Here is a 15404-nt window from a genome sequence, read left to right on the forward strand (position 1 = left end):
TAGACGCAGATCTGAGACCCCATAAGCAAACTACATTAAAATACATAGAGGGGAAAAAAAACAAACCCACGCTGCTTTTGGTAGAGCTCACACTACTGTTCGTGTGCACTCTAAATACATTTTAGATGGATCTAATAATCCAGTGAGTAAGGTGCCAAACTTAGTATTTTAACTGTCTAAACTATACTGTGTATGGCTCTTGCCTTCTGTAACTTTTATATAAGAGAACATGTGTATTTCAGCCCTACAGTCTGCAACACGGGTATAGAATTCTGGTGGGGTTTTGTTGGGTTTTTTTTAGACCAAATCTGATCGTGTTCAAGAATCTAAATCAAAGGACACTGTATTAAAACTGGTATTTTGCAAGTACATTTCAATATTTTAAATACGTTTTCTATTTCCATAAAAGTTTCAGGTCACTGTCAATGAAAAAGAACAGATTAAAACAGAAAATGGATTTTTGTTTGGATTAAAACAGGTTTTGGAGCCATCCATGATTTCAATTTTTGAATCTGGATTCCATCAGTCATTTTTGAATGAAAATTTAATTTTCTAATCAAACAATGACATAATAACTATAGTATTAAATAAGCTTATACAGTAAATTGCAAAAACGCTTGAGTTTAAGGTGCTATTCCATCCGCTCTGAAGTCTTTTAAGGACTTTACCATGTGGGCATCATGTCCGGGAACCAGACTCTACCGAGATGCTTTGAAACTTCCCAGTGAATCTGCTCTAAGCTGTATTTCTGATCAGGAATCAAAACTTCCTCCATAATAGAAAGCTGGGAGAGACGACCGCCACACATCTTCACAAACTCCACAAAGGCACTGCAAGAGACTTCACATTCTCCTAGGCCAACGGCTGACAGGTACTTGCAACGCTCCGCAATTCGGATCAGCTCCTCATCCAGTGGCCGCAGTCCGTTGGCACACACCACCAGTTCCACCAACCGAGGACACGTCATCCCAACGCGGCCCAGGACGTCCTTGCTTACCGATCTTCCAAAGTAAAGGTGAGTGACGGGTATTTCGTAACGAAAGAACGGGTCAAACTCTTCCTCGTACAAGAAGAAGTACATGACTAAATTGACTTTAGGAGAATGCTTGATGAAAGCGTCCCAGCTGCTCTTCTGGATCGTGTGGAACTGAGTCTGTCCAGGATTTTCACTGACAACATCGATGCGCAAGTGTTCCAACCTGACGTGCTTCTCAGAGGACAAAGCCAGCAGCAGCTCGTCGCTCAGCAGGTGGTAGTTCAGCGCCAGCTCGCGTAAGCCGTGACACTGGTCAGCCACGCAGAGGATGCCTGCGAAAACAGAGCATTACGAAAGGGGTTACACAGATACACCAACAACTGAGCAAGATACGTAAGAGGGAATTTGTTTACGTATGGCGAGAGGGTGCAAAGACCGTGTATTTCAACATGCTATCAAGACCTAACATCCAAACAAGATTGTAATGGACAACCAGAACAAGGATCTTTTTTCCACATATGCATGATCATAGAATCACACAATGGTTTGGGTTGGAAGGGACCTTAAAGCTCATCCAGTCCAACTCCCCTGCCATGGGCAGGGACACTGAGCACCAGACCAGGTTGCCCAAAGCCCTGTCCAACCTGGCCTTGAACTCTGCAGATATACGGTAAGATACGCATACACTATGTGACTACATCGCTATTTTGCTAGGGAAACGAAGAAGTTAACACGCTGCAAGTTATACTTTGCTGTGGGAGTAGATTCTCATGTGACAAATACATAAATAGCATACTCTGACTGTTCTGCCTGTTTTTAAGGTCATATATACTCAACTTTGTTTTCATAAAAGGGGCTCAGTCATAACAGAAGTATTTCCCTAGCTTGCTCTGGAGGAACTGCTGTCTCCTCTGTGCCTGACAAAGCAGCCACAAATGAAATCTGTCACCTGAGCAAAGAAAACGTAAAACGAATGCTAGATTTTAATTAAATACAGAAGTTACGGCTGTCAGTATTTGTTCTTTCTAGCAAAGCATAAATATTTAAATTTGGAAAAGGAAGAACGAAAAAAAAAGGAGGGAAAACACTAAAAATCTGGAGCAGTAATGTTCAGACTCTCTTGTTAATGAGTCAATATAACCTGCTGCTCATGGAAGACAAAGACATTAACAAAAAGAATTCAGTTCGGTCTCTAAGGTTTCACTTATCTTATTTGCAGATGCGAGCAATGGTACCACACTGGTTTCAGTACTTCAAAAACCCAAAATAAAACAACTCACTAAAAAAGCTTACAGTTCTCTGCATTTCATGTGACACAGAAAACTGCATGAAATTTGGGATATGGTCTTTCCGTTAATAGAGCAGATGAGAACATAGCATTTAATATGGAACTGAAAAGCCCAAGCTCAATACGCTATAGTTTTGAAGCAATAGGAAGAAATATAGAAAGACATCAGTTATTTTAAGATGCAGTTATTAAACTCAAAAGAGAAGTCTATCAGAGATCATTTCCCATCCTTCAATCACCACAAACAGTTACTCTTACAGCAACACTCCTGCAGCAGATACTATGACCACTCCCTTTAAGCAGACTCAGGCATGCTGCTTCATAATACCTGGGTCTGTTGACACACGAAACATGAATTTCAAGGTTCACATCCATTGTCTCATCAGTACACAGTACCTGCTAGAAATTCAGCATCGCATCCAAATCCCCTTGTTGTCCAGACTGCCATGCTTCAAACAAGAAGCTGTGTTAACTTTAAGGGTACATTGCTGACCAGTGCAATGCAAAACGGGAAGAATGGGGGCTCAATTTGCTGCTATTTTTTATGGATCTAGGACTGGACATCCACATCCCATACTGGCAATGAAATGATGTACCCTGCACTTAGAATATGCACTCAGACAAAACACTGCACAGCATCGACAGTGACTGCCTGCAGCCCATGCTGCTCACAGAATGTCCCTAAGCACTGCCTAAACCTCGATGTCACCAAGAGGTAAATCGCTCTATCACACAGCTCAGATTTGCACCCAGAAAAATCCCTCTACTAACCTGCTGATGCTGACACCTTACATCCACCCTCCTCCCCTACCCACCCATTCAAAGAGAAGCAATCATCCTACTGCAAACCAGAGGACAAACACAGCCTTTACAGGAATCACTTCAGTTCCCTCTGTTCCGGCAGCTGAAGAAAAACACTCCTGCCTTTGTTTCTCCAGCCCAAACATGCCTCCTTTATCTTTGTACAGTAACCTGGGGATTACTCAGAGCATTCCCTGGAAGTAATCTGCAGTTTGATAACCACCTTTTTCCCTTACTCCTGCAGTAATGGAGCTTCTCTTGCACTACTTGCATTGCCCTTCTCTGTCCTGCACTAACAAATTTCTTAAGAACTAATCTGTTAATGAACTTTTGTCCCACCACCCACAACTGCAATTTGAAAGCATGTTATACCATTTGAACTGCTTCTGTAAGTAATTAGTTTTGCAGTAACTCATGGCTCCTTTGGTTCAACTGATGTTTTTCCACATTTACAGCAGCCTGCTAATTATAATATTCCCATTAGAAAAAAAAAATCCAGGTAAGTTTCAGTGCTCCGAGTTTCTTATTTTCCTTCAAGAGTGCAATTTTTGCAGCCTGCCTGCTCTGAAGCCAACTATTGATATACCAGCTCCTGTCTCTTGTTCCCCTTTCTCCACCAGCTCAAGACACACCCACACCCGAATTAAGCAATCACATTCTCCTGCTCTTTGCTTAGCATTCTGTTTTTGTCACTAATGTGTCTGATCCCATTCTGTTCACCTCCACTCTATGAAGGACAGTAACAGGTGTGCTCTTCATTCCTTAAACAAGCATTGCCTTTCCTTATCCACTATTCCATCAATTTAAAACATCGTATAAGATTCATCAGTCAAGCAAGTTTGTAAACCCATGCCCCTATCCCAAATTACCAAGTATATGATGTTCCATAAAACCTTCTAGCAAGGATTAGCCACAAGCCAGCAAAGTCTGCCAGAGCTGACACGGTGCTTTTGGATCCAAGGCCAAGGAAATTACTCTTTGCCTAGCTACAAATTACTGCTGGAGTTCATTTGTTATGGCTCCTGTACTTCTCAGACACAAGGATTCTCAAATGAAATTTTAAGTCAGAAAAACCAGTCAAGCTAATTTAAACAAGGCCCTGTCAAGGATCACAAAGCTTTGTAGGAAATACCATTCCAGTTAACATGCTGGTAAACGCTTTGCTGGACAAATCCGCTGCAAACAAACCTGTGTTTTCAGGATTTCTTCATACAAAACTAAACACAAGGTTTTGTCTCAGCGCTACACCTGCAAAAGGTATTAAGGTTGTGTTTTGTTATCACTACAACAATATGCCTTCTGCTACAGTATTTTTCTCCACGTATCAGGAGTCCTGCTGGTGAATTTTACACGTAACACACCTAATATTTACAGTTGCAATATATTTGCATGAAGAAAGCTATGGTGATTACAGTGGTTTCTACTTATCCTCAGAAGAGCAATTTAACTAAGTTGCCAGCATCTCATTAATAATTCCTCTTTCATTTCTCAGTGAAAAACTCTTAAGTGTTAAGTCGATGGGCTGCGAATCAATCTTAAACTTGCTATGAACTGCATAATTCTTCTACAAACGTTACTTCTGTGAACGTCAACATTCTTGAGTGATTTCATTCTGAGACAAGTTGGCTTCATTCTTGCTGCAAACGCACTCGGAGTGTTAATGAAGTACCTCTGGTAATGGCAGAAGTTCTGCACAGCTCAGCCTCGTCTCCCCTTTGTTAAGGCTGTCTGTACTTACTCTCCAGCAAAAGATTAAACTGCTTGCCTTCAGAATGACTAAACTAGCATCTTCATAAACCCTGACGCTGCAACACTCAAAACCCATCCATAATGAACTGTGGAAAAGGAACTGCATTTCAAAAAGCTCAATTATACTGGAATACTTAAAATAGCCATTGCAGAAGTAGTACACTATCAAGTCAAAACATGCTCTGTTTTAAGTTCCAAAAGATGTTGGCTATTTGCCCAGAACAGACATGCACTATTTTATTATTAGCTCAGTAGTTACTCTACAAGTGATGGAATGGATGGATGGATGGATGGACAACCAGTTGAATTACTACTTTATTCAGTGACAATTGCTGTAGATTCCACATTCATCCTTGCTGTCAATTAATCTCTGTTGGTTTTTTTTTGGAGGTTTACTGGTGTCAAGACAGAATTTAATGAATACATTAAAAAAACCAAACAAACAAACCACAAACAAAAAACCCCAAAACACAGTAGCTTACCAGCTGGAGAAACATGAGGACAACTGCTCATCTTCAGCAGTTTGAGCGTGTCGCTGTTGTTAGCCACTAGCACTTTGAGAGATGGATCATCTACGGGTGTGTCGTCAATCTTCAGTGAAGAGAGGGATTTGGAGTTTACAAACACCACTGTCAGTGCAGAAATAAAGTGAGACTGTAGAAAAAAAGAAGTTTCAATGAAACAGTAGTATCTGAAAGAAAAATCTCAATGGTTTTACACTGTACACAACAGTCCTAGTTTTCTTTTACTTATTGACAGCATTTGCGGAAGTAGCGTTCTTTTAATATTATATAATTAAAAATTAATACTCAAATTGACATATTTTCGAACAGAGGAAGTATAATTATTTTTTGCTATCAGCCTATGGATTTGGCAAATCAGAATGGCTAACATTAAACATAAACCAAGAATCTGACCCAGGACCATCCGCTACACAAACACATATCTATAGGAAGGCCACGAGCAAAGAGAAAGCCTAGAAGCCCAAATTTTGAGGATAATTTGCAAGTTGCACTCTAAAAGCAGCATCTTCTAAAACAGAATTCCCACATGGTAAGCTGTGGTGCATTGGTGAGATGCAAACACAGTCAAGAGCAGCAACCCTGTGCTGCTGTGTCCCAAGCCAAGTGGTATCACTGCCTGCCTACCATCCACACAGCATTTAGGGTCTGAATGGATTTATCTTGCAAAGCTAACTGGAGTGGTCCAAACAGAGCCAGGGAGCAGGTGATCAATTAATTACCAATTAAGTAGCACAGATAATGCAGCTCCAGTGCTCAGGGTTGATCCTCAGCATTTTCATGCAACCACTGAAACTTACTGGTAAAATGGAGCCTGGGACACCATTAGCAGACTAATACAGCAGTGCTTGTAGAAATCATTGGTGGTATGAAGGAAGTGAGTAATTAGCTTATCTCCACGATGTCTTACAAGATCAACTGAATAAAAGACTTAAAAAATAAAAGGAATTCCTTCATGCACTACATTAAGTAGCCCATAAAATTATCTGCTACTTTGATTTCAAGACTGTCTTACACTGAGCCACATGCAGATGTATAACCATGAATGCAGTTATACAAGAAAAGGCCTGGCAACAGCATTTGGTCATTCTTATATGGTATGTTTGTGGGTTTTGCCAAAATTTACAATTAGATTTAGAGGAGGAATTAATAATTTCACTTTAACATAAACTATCAAAGTCAGTTCATGCAAATGGAAACAAAGTTCAAATGAGAAGCATTAGGCATTTTGGCTTTAGAGACCACTCCCAGCTATACTGACCATACTCTGATTATATACATTACATACTGAAGGAAAGGTGCTTTAATAATATTGCCACTCTCTGTTCTGAAAGTGTTAGTATTGTGTTTTTATTCTCTGTATTTAGAATCACTAAAGTGGCTGTTAAACAGAAAGGCAAAGAAAGTTCACCGTGTTTACAAAAGTAGGTAACTTGAAACCAGAGTCTGAGGGGCTAGCAGAAGATTCATGCAGAATGTGCTCAGTGAAAAGACAAAGCAACACAATGCTAAATGTGATTTACAAATATTTGCCAGATGTCACCTTACTTGAAATCAGAGAAGTGCTGAGGAATATAACACAAAATAGTTCAGACTTCCTATACAGTCTGATCAAATAAATATGTAGTATTAGCTGTTTTTCAGATCCATTCATCTCTCCCTGCTTTTCATCCAACGAGCCTGTTACTAATGGCTTCCCACAAGAACTTATTCATGGTCCAATTCAATTCTTGAACCTCAGTAGTGGTCTAAGAAAATCATTGCTGGTGGTAACATAGGCTGGTGACAGTATTATTGGAGTGGCAAACAACAAAAGGCAAATTATACCTAGAGCTGATTCAGGCTCATTTTTAATATAATTTTTAAAGGCCACATGTGCACATACTAAGAACAAGAAAAGAAGCTTATATTTTAGAAGCTTTGAAGCCAAGTAAGACCATAGCATGAATGACTACAAATAATTCTTCAGCAAGCTGAGGAGAACCATAACATAGCCCTCTGGTGAAGAGTAATACAGCTAAAAGAGCATTCAGGTTAAAAAATAAAACAATATGCAAGAGCTGAAAGGACACAGTATTGCTAACACACTAAGACTAAGGAATGTTTTCACTATGTTCACATTTTCTTACAATCATATCTCAAAGTACATCAAAAAAGGAAGAAAAATCATACAAAAAACTAACTAAAATTCTGGAAAGCTTCTTTGAAAATAAGGATTAAAAACACATACTCAAGAGAATGGCTGTGTGAAAACAGCATGACATGGCTGTGATCACTGCTAAGGATAATAATCGATAATCCTTCTGTAGCTAACCCTGCTTAAACCCTATAGCCTACTTCCTTTCCTGAGGCTGTCCCTACTTCTTCCTTGTCCTTGCTGCCATCATCAGCAATGACATCATGGAGATCCAGCTCATAGTCTACTTGTAGCTGGCCCTTCACAGACATGCGGGCTGGATTCAAAAACTGAGGCTGTGAGACATCCCAACGTGTCCCTGTCACAGAACAAGCAGCCCAGGATACCCCAGCCACTCTCCTGCTCCTCGGCAATAATGCATTTCTCCCTCTGATATTCTTGTGCAGAAGCACGTACAAGAGATTTGTTGTCTTCTAGATTAGATGCCTTCTAACAAAATCTCATTTTTTGTAAACACGCAAGGTTAAGATTTGACAGAAAATTTCAGAAATACAGTGCACTTTGCCAAAGAATCTGACACCCGGCTGCCTGACATGAAATACTGAAAGTCGTCTTCATTATATCACTTTCTAAAGAGAGTTCAAAGATAATATAATCCCTACAGCAAGTCCACGTGGACAAAGCTCTACCACTCATTCAATTACAATCATCTAAACATCCCCCACAGTACAACTACACAGACATGAATCCTCAAGCCTCCTGACTACATCATGCTGCTCAGTATTACACTGAGGTCAACAGACAGGAAGACTTTGAAGAACAAGGTCAGGACTAAGTTCTCACACGATGCAGAGAATGAGTGAAACTTTAGTTACCCATCTTAGTACAACATCGCAGTCCCTCCCTTAACAGAGCCCAGTAATAAAGTTTTCCTTCCCACTGATTCATATTCTTACAATAAAACTTCTCATAAAGTGACAGAAATACCGTATGAACCACTGCAATAGTTTGCTATATAAAAATAGACATAGTACTCATTAATTTATGTATTTACCTTTGGTAAATCCATGAAGCTTGGCCGGGCAGTTGAAATAAGCCCAAGTGTTTTCAGAGAGCAATTCACAAGCTGTGATAAAATATCACAAGCTGCTTCTGCAGATTCCTTGCTACTGTCCACCTTAAAACAAAACAGACTTACTGGTTCAGTAAACACTGCATCAAACACACTCTTTACGAAAAAGCAGACGTACTTTTATTGTTTTTCACTTTACCTTGTGAAATGTAATGTCATAAAAACCCACAAAACACTTCACTGGGAATCCATCAATATCGTATCTTCCACAAATGAAATACATAAGAAAAGATAAAGATAACCTGGTGTAAATTTACCACTCTCCTAAACGCTTTGGTAAAATTTGGCATGGTGAGGGGACAGCTGAACAGTGTGTTCCAAGATATTTAATCCACATCAAATAATAAGCAAGTGGAGGTTCATTTGGGTCCAGAACCTACCCCATTTTCTCTTTACATTCTTCCTTATCAAGCTGCAGGAGTTCTCTGAACCCTTTACTGTGTGAAAGAGCTAATTCCTTTTACAGTGACTCAGCTCACAACACAGAGCTGCTGGAGAGTGAAGTGCATTATTATATACACCTATATGACTTGGCCTTGACCATTAATACCACAACAGATATGCAATGGATATCCTAAAACAAACAACAGAAAACCACCACCTTTGTTAGTCAGCTTGTTACACACCCAAATCATTTAAGGTGCCTCCAGTGGATTTTCCCCAACACTCCGATGTGCTTTCTGAATAACCTCTTACATACAGTAGGCATGAGAGCCTTGCAAACCTACAGAACCGTAAAAAGCTTGATCACAAGATCAATTTAAAGTCTACCATAAGCCACGCTACCTTGTTAACAACTGATCTAAGTTCAATGTTTGTTTTTTGCTAAAACACAAGCTGAAAAGCCTCCATTTTCAAAATCCAATCTTTCTTTGCCTACAAAAATATATAAATCCCAAGTTTTCAGCCTTGACAGAGTAGCAAGTGTTATAGCCACTTCCTTGTGATTACCCTTGCTACTCAGTATTTTCTGTGATCCAGAGCTCATTCTGCAACGCTGAAGGACAACTGTAGGGACACGTGCAAGAAAAGACACGGGTATTACTCTATCACTCTGCCAGTGAAGGGCACCTGAAAACCTTCAAAGACATTTGGTGCAAAGCAATGTGGACTGGAGATATGACACTGTAAGGTTATTGTGATACTGTTATACATTTTCTTTATTTGAACACTGATAAAAATCCTGCAAACGTTGCGATAACCAGTTTACGTTTGGTATGACATCAAGCGGCAGCGATACACAGGATTGGCACAGGTGTCCCTGCTACCCACATGCTGATGATTCCTAAATCAGAACTGCCAGATCTCAGAAACAACCAACCGGTACGTCCACCTTGCTGCAAAGTCATTTCCTTTCCCAGTCTGTCACACAGCTGATGCACGTGCAGCCGTGACCATTTCACAGCACTCTTCCAAAACAGAGCGCTACGTAGGACAACTTTAAAGGTTTTCATCTGCTGCAAATAATCCCATGACGTTAACAAAGCCCATTTTGACCAAATGGTATTTTTCAGCCAAGCGCAATCGGTAGATGTACCATCCTGTGCAAATACCACGTACTTTTCCAGTTAACAGAAACGCAGCTGTGCTGAGGAGATGCCATATGCAGACAACCCCATACAATTTAGTACTAAAACGGCGAGCTGCTTACTAATTGTACTGAAGTCACTCTCTGTGCATTAGATGTTTTCTAGCTGCAAATACTAGATCCAACTCTCTACAGGATATGCAATTTATGTATCCTGATCAAACTGAGGCAGGCACCCACACGTACAGTATTATCAGGACTGAAGTATTTCTGCCCACTCACCAAGGCAGAATTCTAAGCAGCTAAGATGCTAGAAGGAAAAATAAAAACCACTAAAGAAAAGAAATCCCCACCTAATGGAATTAAGGCAATGAAAAAGTATGTTCAGAACTGTTATTGCAAGTTGTGGTCCTGAAAATCTATCCAAATTGAGAGAGAACCTCTGTGTCTATATGCCCATTCAGAGAACCCATTTCTTCAGTATACTACGCCTGAAAACAAGGCATACCACACTGAAAGCTGCAATATTTCTTTTTAAATAGCTGGCAATCCTAATCACAAAAATAACATCATAAGCCTTTTCTAACATTTAGTGATGTTCTTTAATTGTCAGCATGTTAAAATGGTTTGATCACAATTTTCAATTACCACTTATCATCAGTATTTCAATTACTGACATTAAGTCATACCTCACATGCTTTGGTATTTATACAGAAGAACCATCAAAACTGTCTCAAAAGCAGAGACATTTCCTTAAAATATTCTGAATAAAATAAAGAACTAAGCTTAACAGATGCTTTTGTATTTATAAAATTACTTGTAAAAAGCCTCAAAAATACACTACCTTGAAGCTTACATACTGCAGGTGATTGGAATGCCTCTTGATGATTTGCTTGATGAGCTCAGGATGCGTCGCCCTCAAGTAAGACGTAGCCGGCTGGTTCAGTTCGAACTCGAAGCACCTCCAGAGATCGGGCATGTGAAACACTTGGTTCCAGCTCCGGCAGACCTGGGACGCGTGCGCGCGGTCCAGAAGGGGCAGGTACTGGAACACCTGCAGGATGATGTCTTGAAGCAGGTTCGCCCAGTCAGGACTCTGCACAACTATGCTTTTCTCCCCTAAGACCTTGTGCCTCTTGGACTCTCTCTCGGTTGTCTCTTGTGATGAACTGCTGTTGGCCTCATTAGTCTTCCTTCCTCGTTTCATTCTATAAAAATAAATGGACATATATATATATATTAGTAAATGTAACAGAGCTGAAAAGAACAGTATTAACAGAAATCTGTGGAGGTGGAAAAGCATGTTTTCTGTAGCCATACTTAGCAGGGTATGGTGTTTCTTTACTCCCTACATGAAGGGGAAAACCTAAACAAGCAACAAAGAGTTAGTGGTAGTCTAAAAACATCATTAGCATCTAAACAGATGTCTTTAATATTACTTCTTTAATCATTAACCGTGCCAACCCATCTGCAATAGTCATTCTCCTTTCAGTGTTTCACTTTTTGTGTTTGAGAAAACTTTGAACCTAATTTGTTTTACTGGGGTGTTGATTATCACTCTACATTCCCAGTAATGGAAAGACAATCTACTGAACAATTTTGTGAACACTGACATTCAGACTGCTCCCCCAGTCCTATTTACCAAAAATAACATTTGAAATTGTGGAAAGCAAAAGGCAGGTGAAAGAAGTAAATGACGCTTACAGACCTTGCATCTTGCCCAGTAATTTTTATTCCCAGACAGGAAAAACCTTTTTTAAAAAAAAATTTATTCAAAAAAGGTTATTTCAATATGCATCTATTTTAAATCAGCATCTTTAAAGACATTTCATCAAGAACACTGGCATGCTTTCATTTTCCCAACTAACTAGCAAACAGGTATTATGGAAGATTTCCAGTAACAGCCTGGAAGTTTCAACCCGCAAAAAAAAAGTTTACAGAAAAGTCAGCAAACCTTCTTCAAAATCATATTAAATAAAATTAAATTCAGCAAGTGTGAGGCAAAAGGCTCTCTCATTCTCAGCATCACATACTTTTCCCACAAATTCTACCTTCTATTACATTATTAAAGAGGAAAAAGAACCCAGCACCACATACATCTGAAATATATTTAGCACTGGGTTTGGATCAAAGTGTGCTCTTTTGCCTATGCCATCTTACAATTGAACTTAGCATCCAATCACTTATTCTTAAAAGCCTCAAGGTGATCCACATAATGTCCAAGGAACAGGGCCGAGACCTCACACTAAACTACAATACCCTCAATTCTAGTCTCTAAAACGCTAACAGAATCTGGGGGTGAGGTGGGTGTGATGTGTATAAGCACAACCCAGCCCCCATGATTTCTATAAAATAAACATGGACAGTGTCTACACAGTAAAATCATTCTGGTTTAACATTCAAGTAAAATTACACATACAAGATTATCATATGTCCAGCTCATTTGGGATCTGGACAATTAACTTGCCCTGTTATGTACTGCAACTAAGTAAAAGTTTAGAAGTCTTTTTTTAGAACAAAGTGAATATGCTCGATAGTCAAGTGAAAAATTATACTGCTTATCAGCCAATGCATCACAGATTATTTTCTCAAAGCCACCATCTCCTTGCCTATCTTTGTAACACTTTAATCCTACCTACTCACATGACAAAAGCCAGCTATCACTTAAGGTCTGAAGCTATTCATAAAACAACGCAAACAAATCTGACCATACTGTCATGAAAGCCTGATGAGCAGAATTTGTATACTGCTTTTTTTCAACTTCACATTTTAATCCCAGAAGCACTTGGGGGCAATCATAAGATGAAAACACCACTGAGCAAAAATCTCTGCTTGCTTCCCGAGAACTACTTACAGTGATTCACAGCGCATAACTACGAGACTACGCAACACATGACTCCTGTGCTGAAACACGCTCTCCACCTGAGAGAGAGCTCTCTGCTGAGCCACGAACTCCACTGGTACAGCATGAAAGCAAGAAAACCAAATAGTGACTGAGAACCATCTGCAACTGACAAAAAGATGACGGAAGTGGATATTGCGACTGGAAAACTGAATAATTAGACTTAATAACTACTCAAGAATCAGATTAACAAAGCCACTGCAAACCTGTGTTTGAGATAACTGCTAAGCACAGTTCAAGAATACTACTTGTAACAGGCTAGTCTGATATGCAATATTCCTTTAAACATTATCCTAAACGGATATTCCAAACAGCTACAACTAGGTTATAATGAGCAATTACCATACGCAAGCTATTCACCTGCCAAATCTGGGACAGCACTTTTGGTGTCTGTGTCTTTCCAAAGCCACCTCTTGTTAGTCTGTAAAAATCTACACAAGGTAACTTGTTTGACTTGGCTCTCCAATGTAATAGATGTGTGTAAGTTTTCTAGTTAGGCAGGCTACTTTCACCACTGCATTAAGGGGTCAAGTTTTGGAGTTTCTCCCTCATCACATTATAGGGGCTGCTGTGCATGTACAGTAGAGCTGATTCGCATATACAGTCCATTTACTACAACTGACCAAAGACACAAGCACTAGATCTGACACTTGATTATTTTTTCCCTCCCAGAAAAGACCAGGAACGAGCTGCCACTGACAAAACTGAATGAATTTTTCAGCTGGAAAAACAACCCCTGAGACACAGCTGACAGAAGTGGAGCACGTCATCACCCACCAAGATAAAAAGTAACTTCCCTAAGTTCTAAGTAGTTAATATATGCTGGTTACAGATCAAAACCCACTCTTGAAGTTGTGGGGTACTATCCCAAACTTTTACAGTCAGCCAAAGAAGAGACAACACAGCCATCGCTAGAGATCACCACTAATGAAGAATTTCAAGCCACAGTCTTCCAAGAAAATAAGATGCTGTGCATTCTTAGTGCCATGACTTGAAAAGTAGGGGATGGAAAAAGACATTTCCAGACAAGTTTTTTGTTACTGATATATTGGATGCTCCTGTAATTGAAGAGTGAGAGCAATCATAAGTTTTCAAAATATTTCTTATCTCAAGACTAAAACAATATGATTTTAAGAATTACCTGACTTATTTGTCATCTAATTTCTAATTTCTAACTAATTTGTTCAACTATATTTTGTGATCCTGTTTCAGCATTTCACGTATTGGAATGGTTTTTTAAAAACATAACCAGTTTCAACCTCTTAACATGCCTAACGATAAATCAAATACAAAATGAAAAGAATACACATTTGCCTAAGGAAGTTTGCAGAGTTACTTAAGGCCACTTTCTGCAAATTTAATACAGGAATGGACAAATGCAATTAGAGAGTTCAGCTCACTTTGTTTTATGTATCTGATTTTCTAAAGATCTAACTATTTTAAATCCAAAGCCAGCAGAAATAACTGTTCAATGAAGACACCGATGCAAAATTCCATGCTAGCGTATTACCACCGGTACAACCTATTTTTCAAGCAATGACTGCTTATCACTTCTTACAATGCTTGAACCATCAGTCTTGCTCTTAACTCTCCCTGGCATACTCAGGACACACTCATTAGTGACGAGTTTTTCCAAATTTCTGCTATAAACAACTCTGCTTTGTAACCTGAGATCTTGGCAGAAAAGGGCCGGGGGGGGAGAAGCCATGGCAGAAAAAACTCAACCCTACCACGACTGAAAGATGGACGAAATCAGGATGCCTGACTCCTTAAGATTTCCCAAGTAAACGCCTCAACCCGTCTGAACAACCTGTCTCTGAACGGCGTGTTCCGAACCGGCAGCCCACACTGTCGTTTGCAGCACGGTCACGTTCAGCCATCACACGCAGTTCAGCCGCCGAGGACGAGGAGGAGGAGCCAAGCACATGCTTCACATTGTTTTTATTGCTGAGTAAGGTGCAGACAGCGCACAATGGCAGTTCAAAAAAAAAAAAGAAAAAGCCAAACCAAACAACCGTGCTCGTCTGTTTACATCCTGCTGATAACGCCTGCCCATGAACAAGCCCAGCTGAGCTCGCCGTGGTGTTTTACACCTGAAGTATTTCTGGAAGTCAGAGTGCACTAATGAGGGGAACGGACTTAAAGAGGAGGAGACCCAGTCACAAGCCTAACCGCTCATCGCCGCGAACTAGTTCTGCTGGAAACGACGACAGATTTACAATTTATTGCTGTTGTTGTGGGAAGGCTGCGAGGCAGCGACACCTTACAACCACGGAAGACTGTATTTTAAGCCCCGCTACTTACTACTTTAAGCCCCAGAGCCGCTTCACCTCAGGGTCGGCTCCTTCCGGCCCAGCCCCACAGGTCGGG

The 15404-nt window shown here is 40.0% G+C and overlaps 1 protein-coding gene across 1 annotated transcript; it reads right to left on the reverse strand.

Moving 5' to 3' along the window:
* Window positions 1–664: 664 nt before the first annotated feature.
* FBXL3 (F-box and leucine-rich repeat protein 3) lies at window positions 665–11339 on the reverse strand. Its single transcript, XM_010194207.1, has 4 exons — window positions 10977–11339; window positions 8527–8649; window positions 5297–5468; window positions 665–1308 (listed from the first exon to the last, which is right to left on the reverse strand). Exons 1-4 carry the CDS (start codon window positions 11337–11339, stop codon window positions 665–667), a joined length of 1302 nt encoding a protein of 433 aa, XP_010192509.1.
* Between the last annotated feature and the right edge of the window lie 4065 nt (window positions 11340–15404).

The sequence above is a fragment of the Mesitornis unicolor genome, unplaced genomic scaffold (genome assembly GCF_000695765.1).
Source record: "Mesitornis unicolor isolate BGI_N332 unplaced genomic scaffold, ASM69576v1 scaffold1541, whole genome shotgun sequence".
NCBI lineage: Eukaryota > Metazoa > Chordata > Aves > Mesitornithiformes > Mesitornithidae > Mesitornis > Mesitornis unicolor.

Bases quoted from the DNA above. Each gene is read 5' to 3' on its own strand.
- FBXL3 (XM_010194207.1), bottom strand. From the start codon at position 11,339: ATGAAACGAGGAAGGAAGACTAATGAGGCCAACAGCAGTTCATCACAA. The intron at 8,650-10,976 runs GTAGTGTATTTT...TTTTGTTTTAAG, and splicing joins TGCAGTATGTAAGCTTCAAG to GTGGACAGTAGCAAGGAATC. The intron at 1,309-5,296 runs GTAAGCTACTGT...CTGTTTTCGCAG, and splicing joins TCCTCATGTTTCTCCAGCTG to GCATCCTCTGCGTGGCTGAC.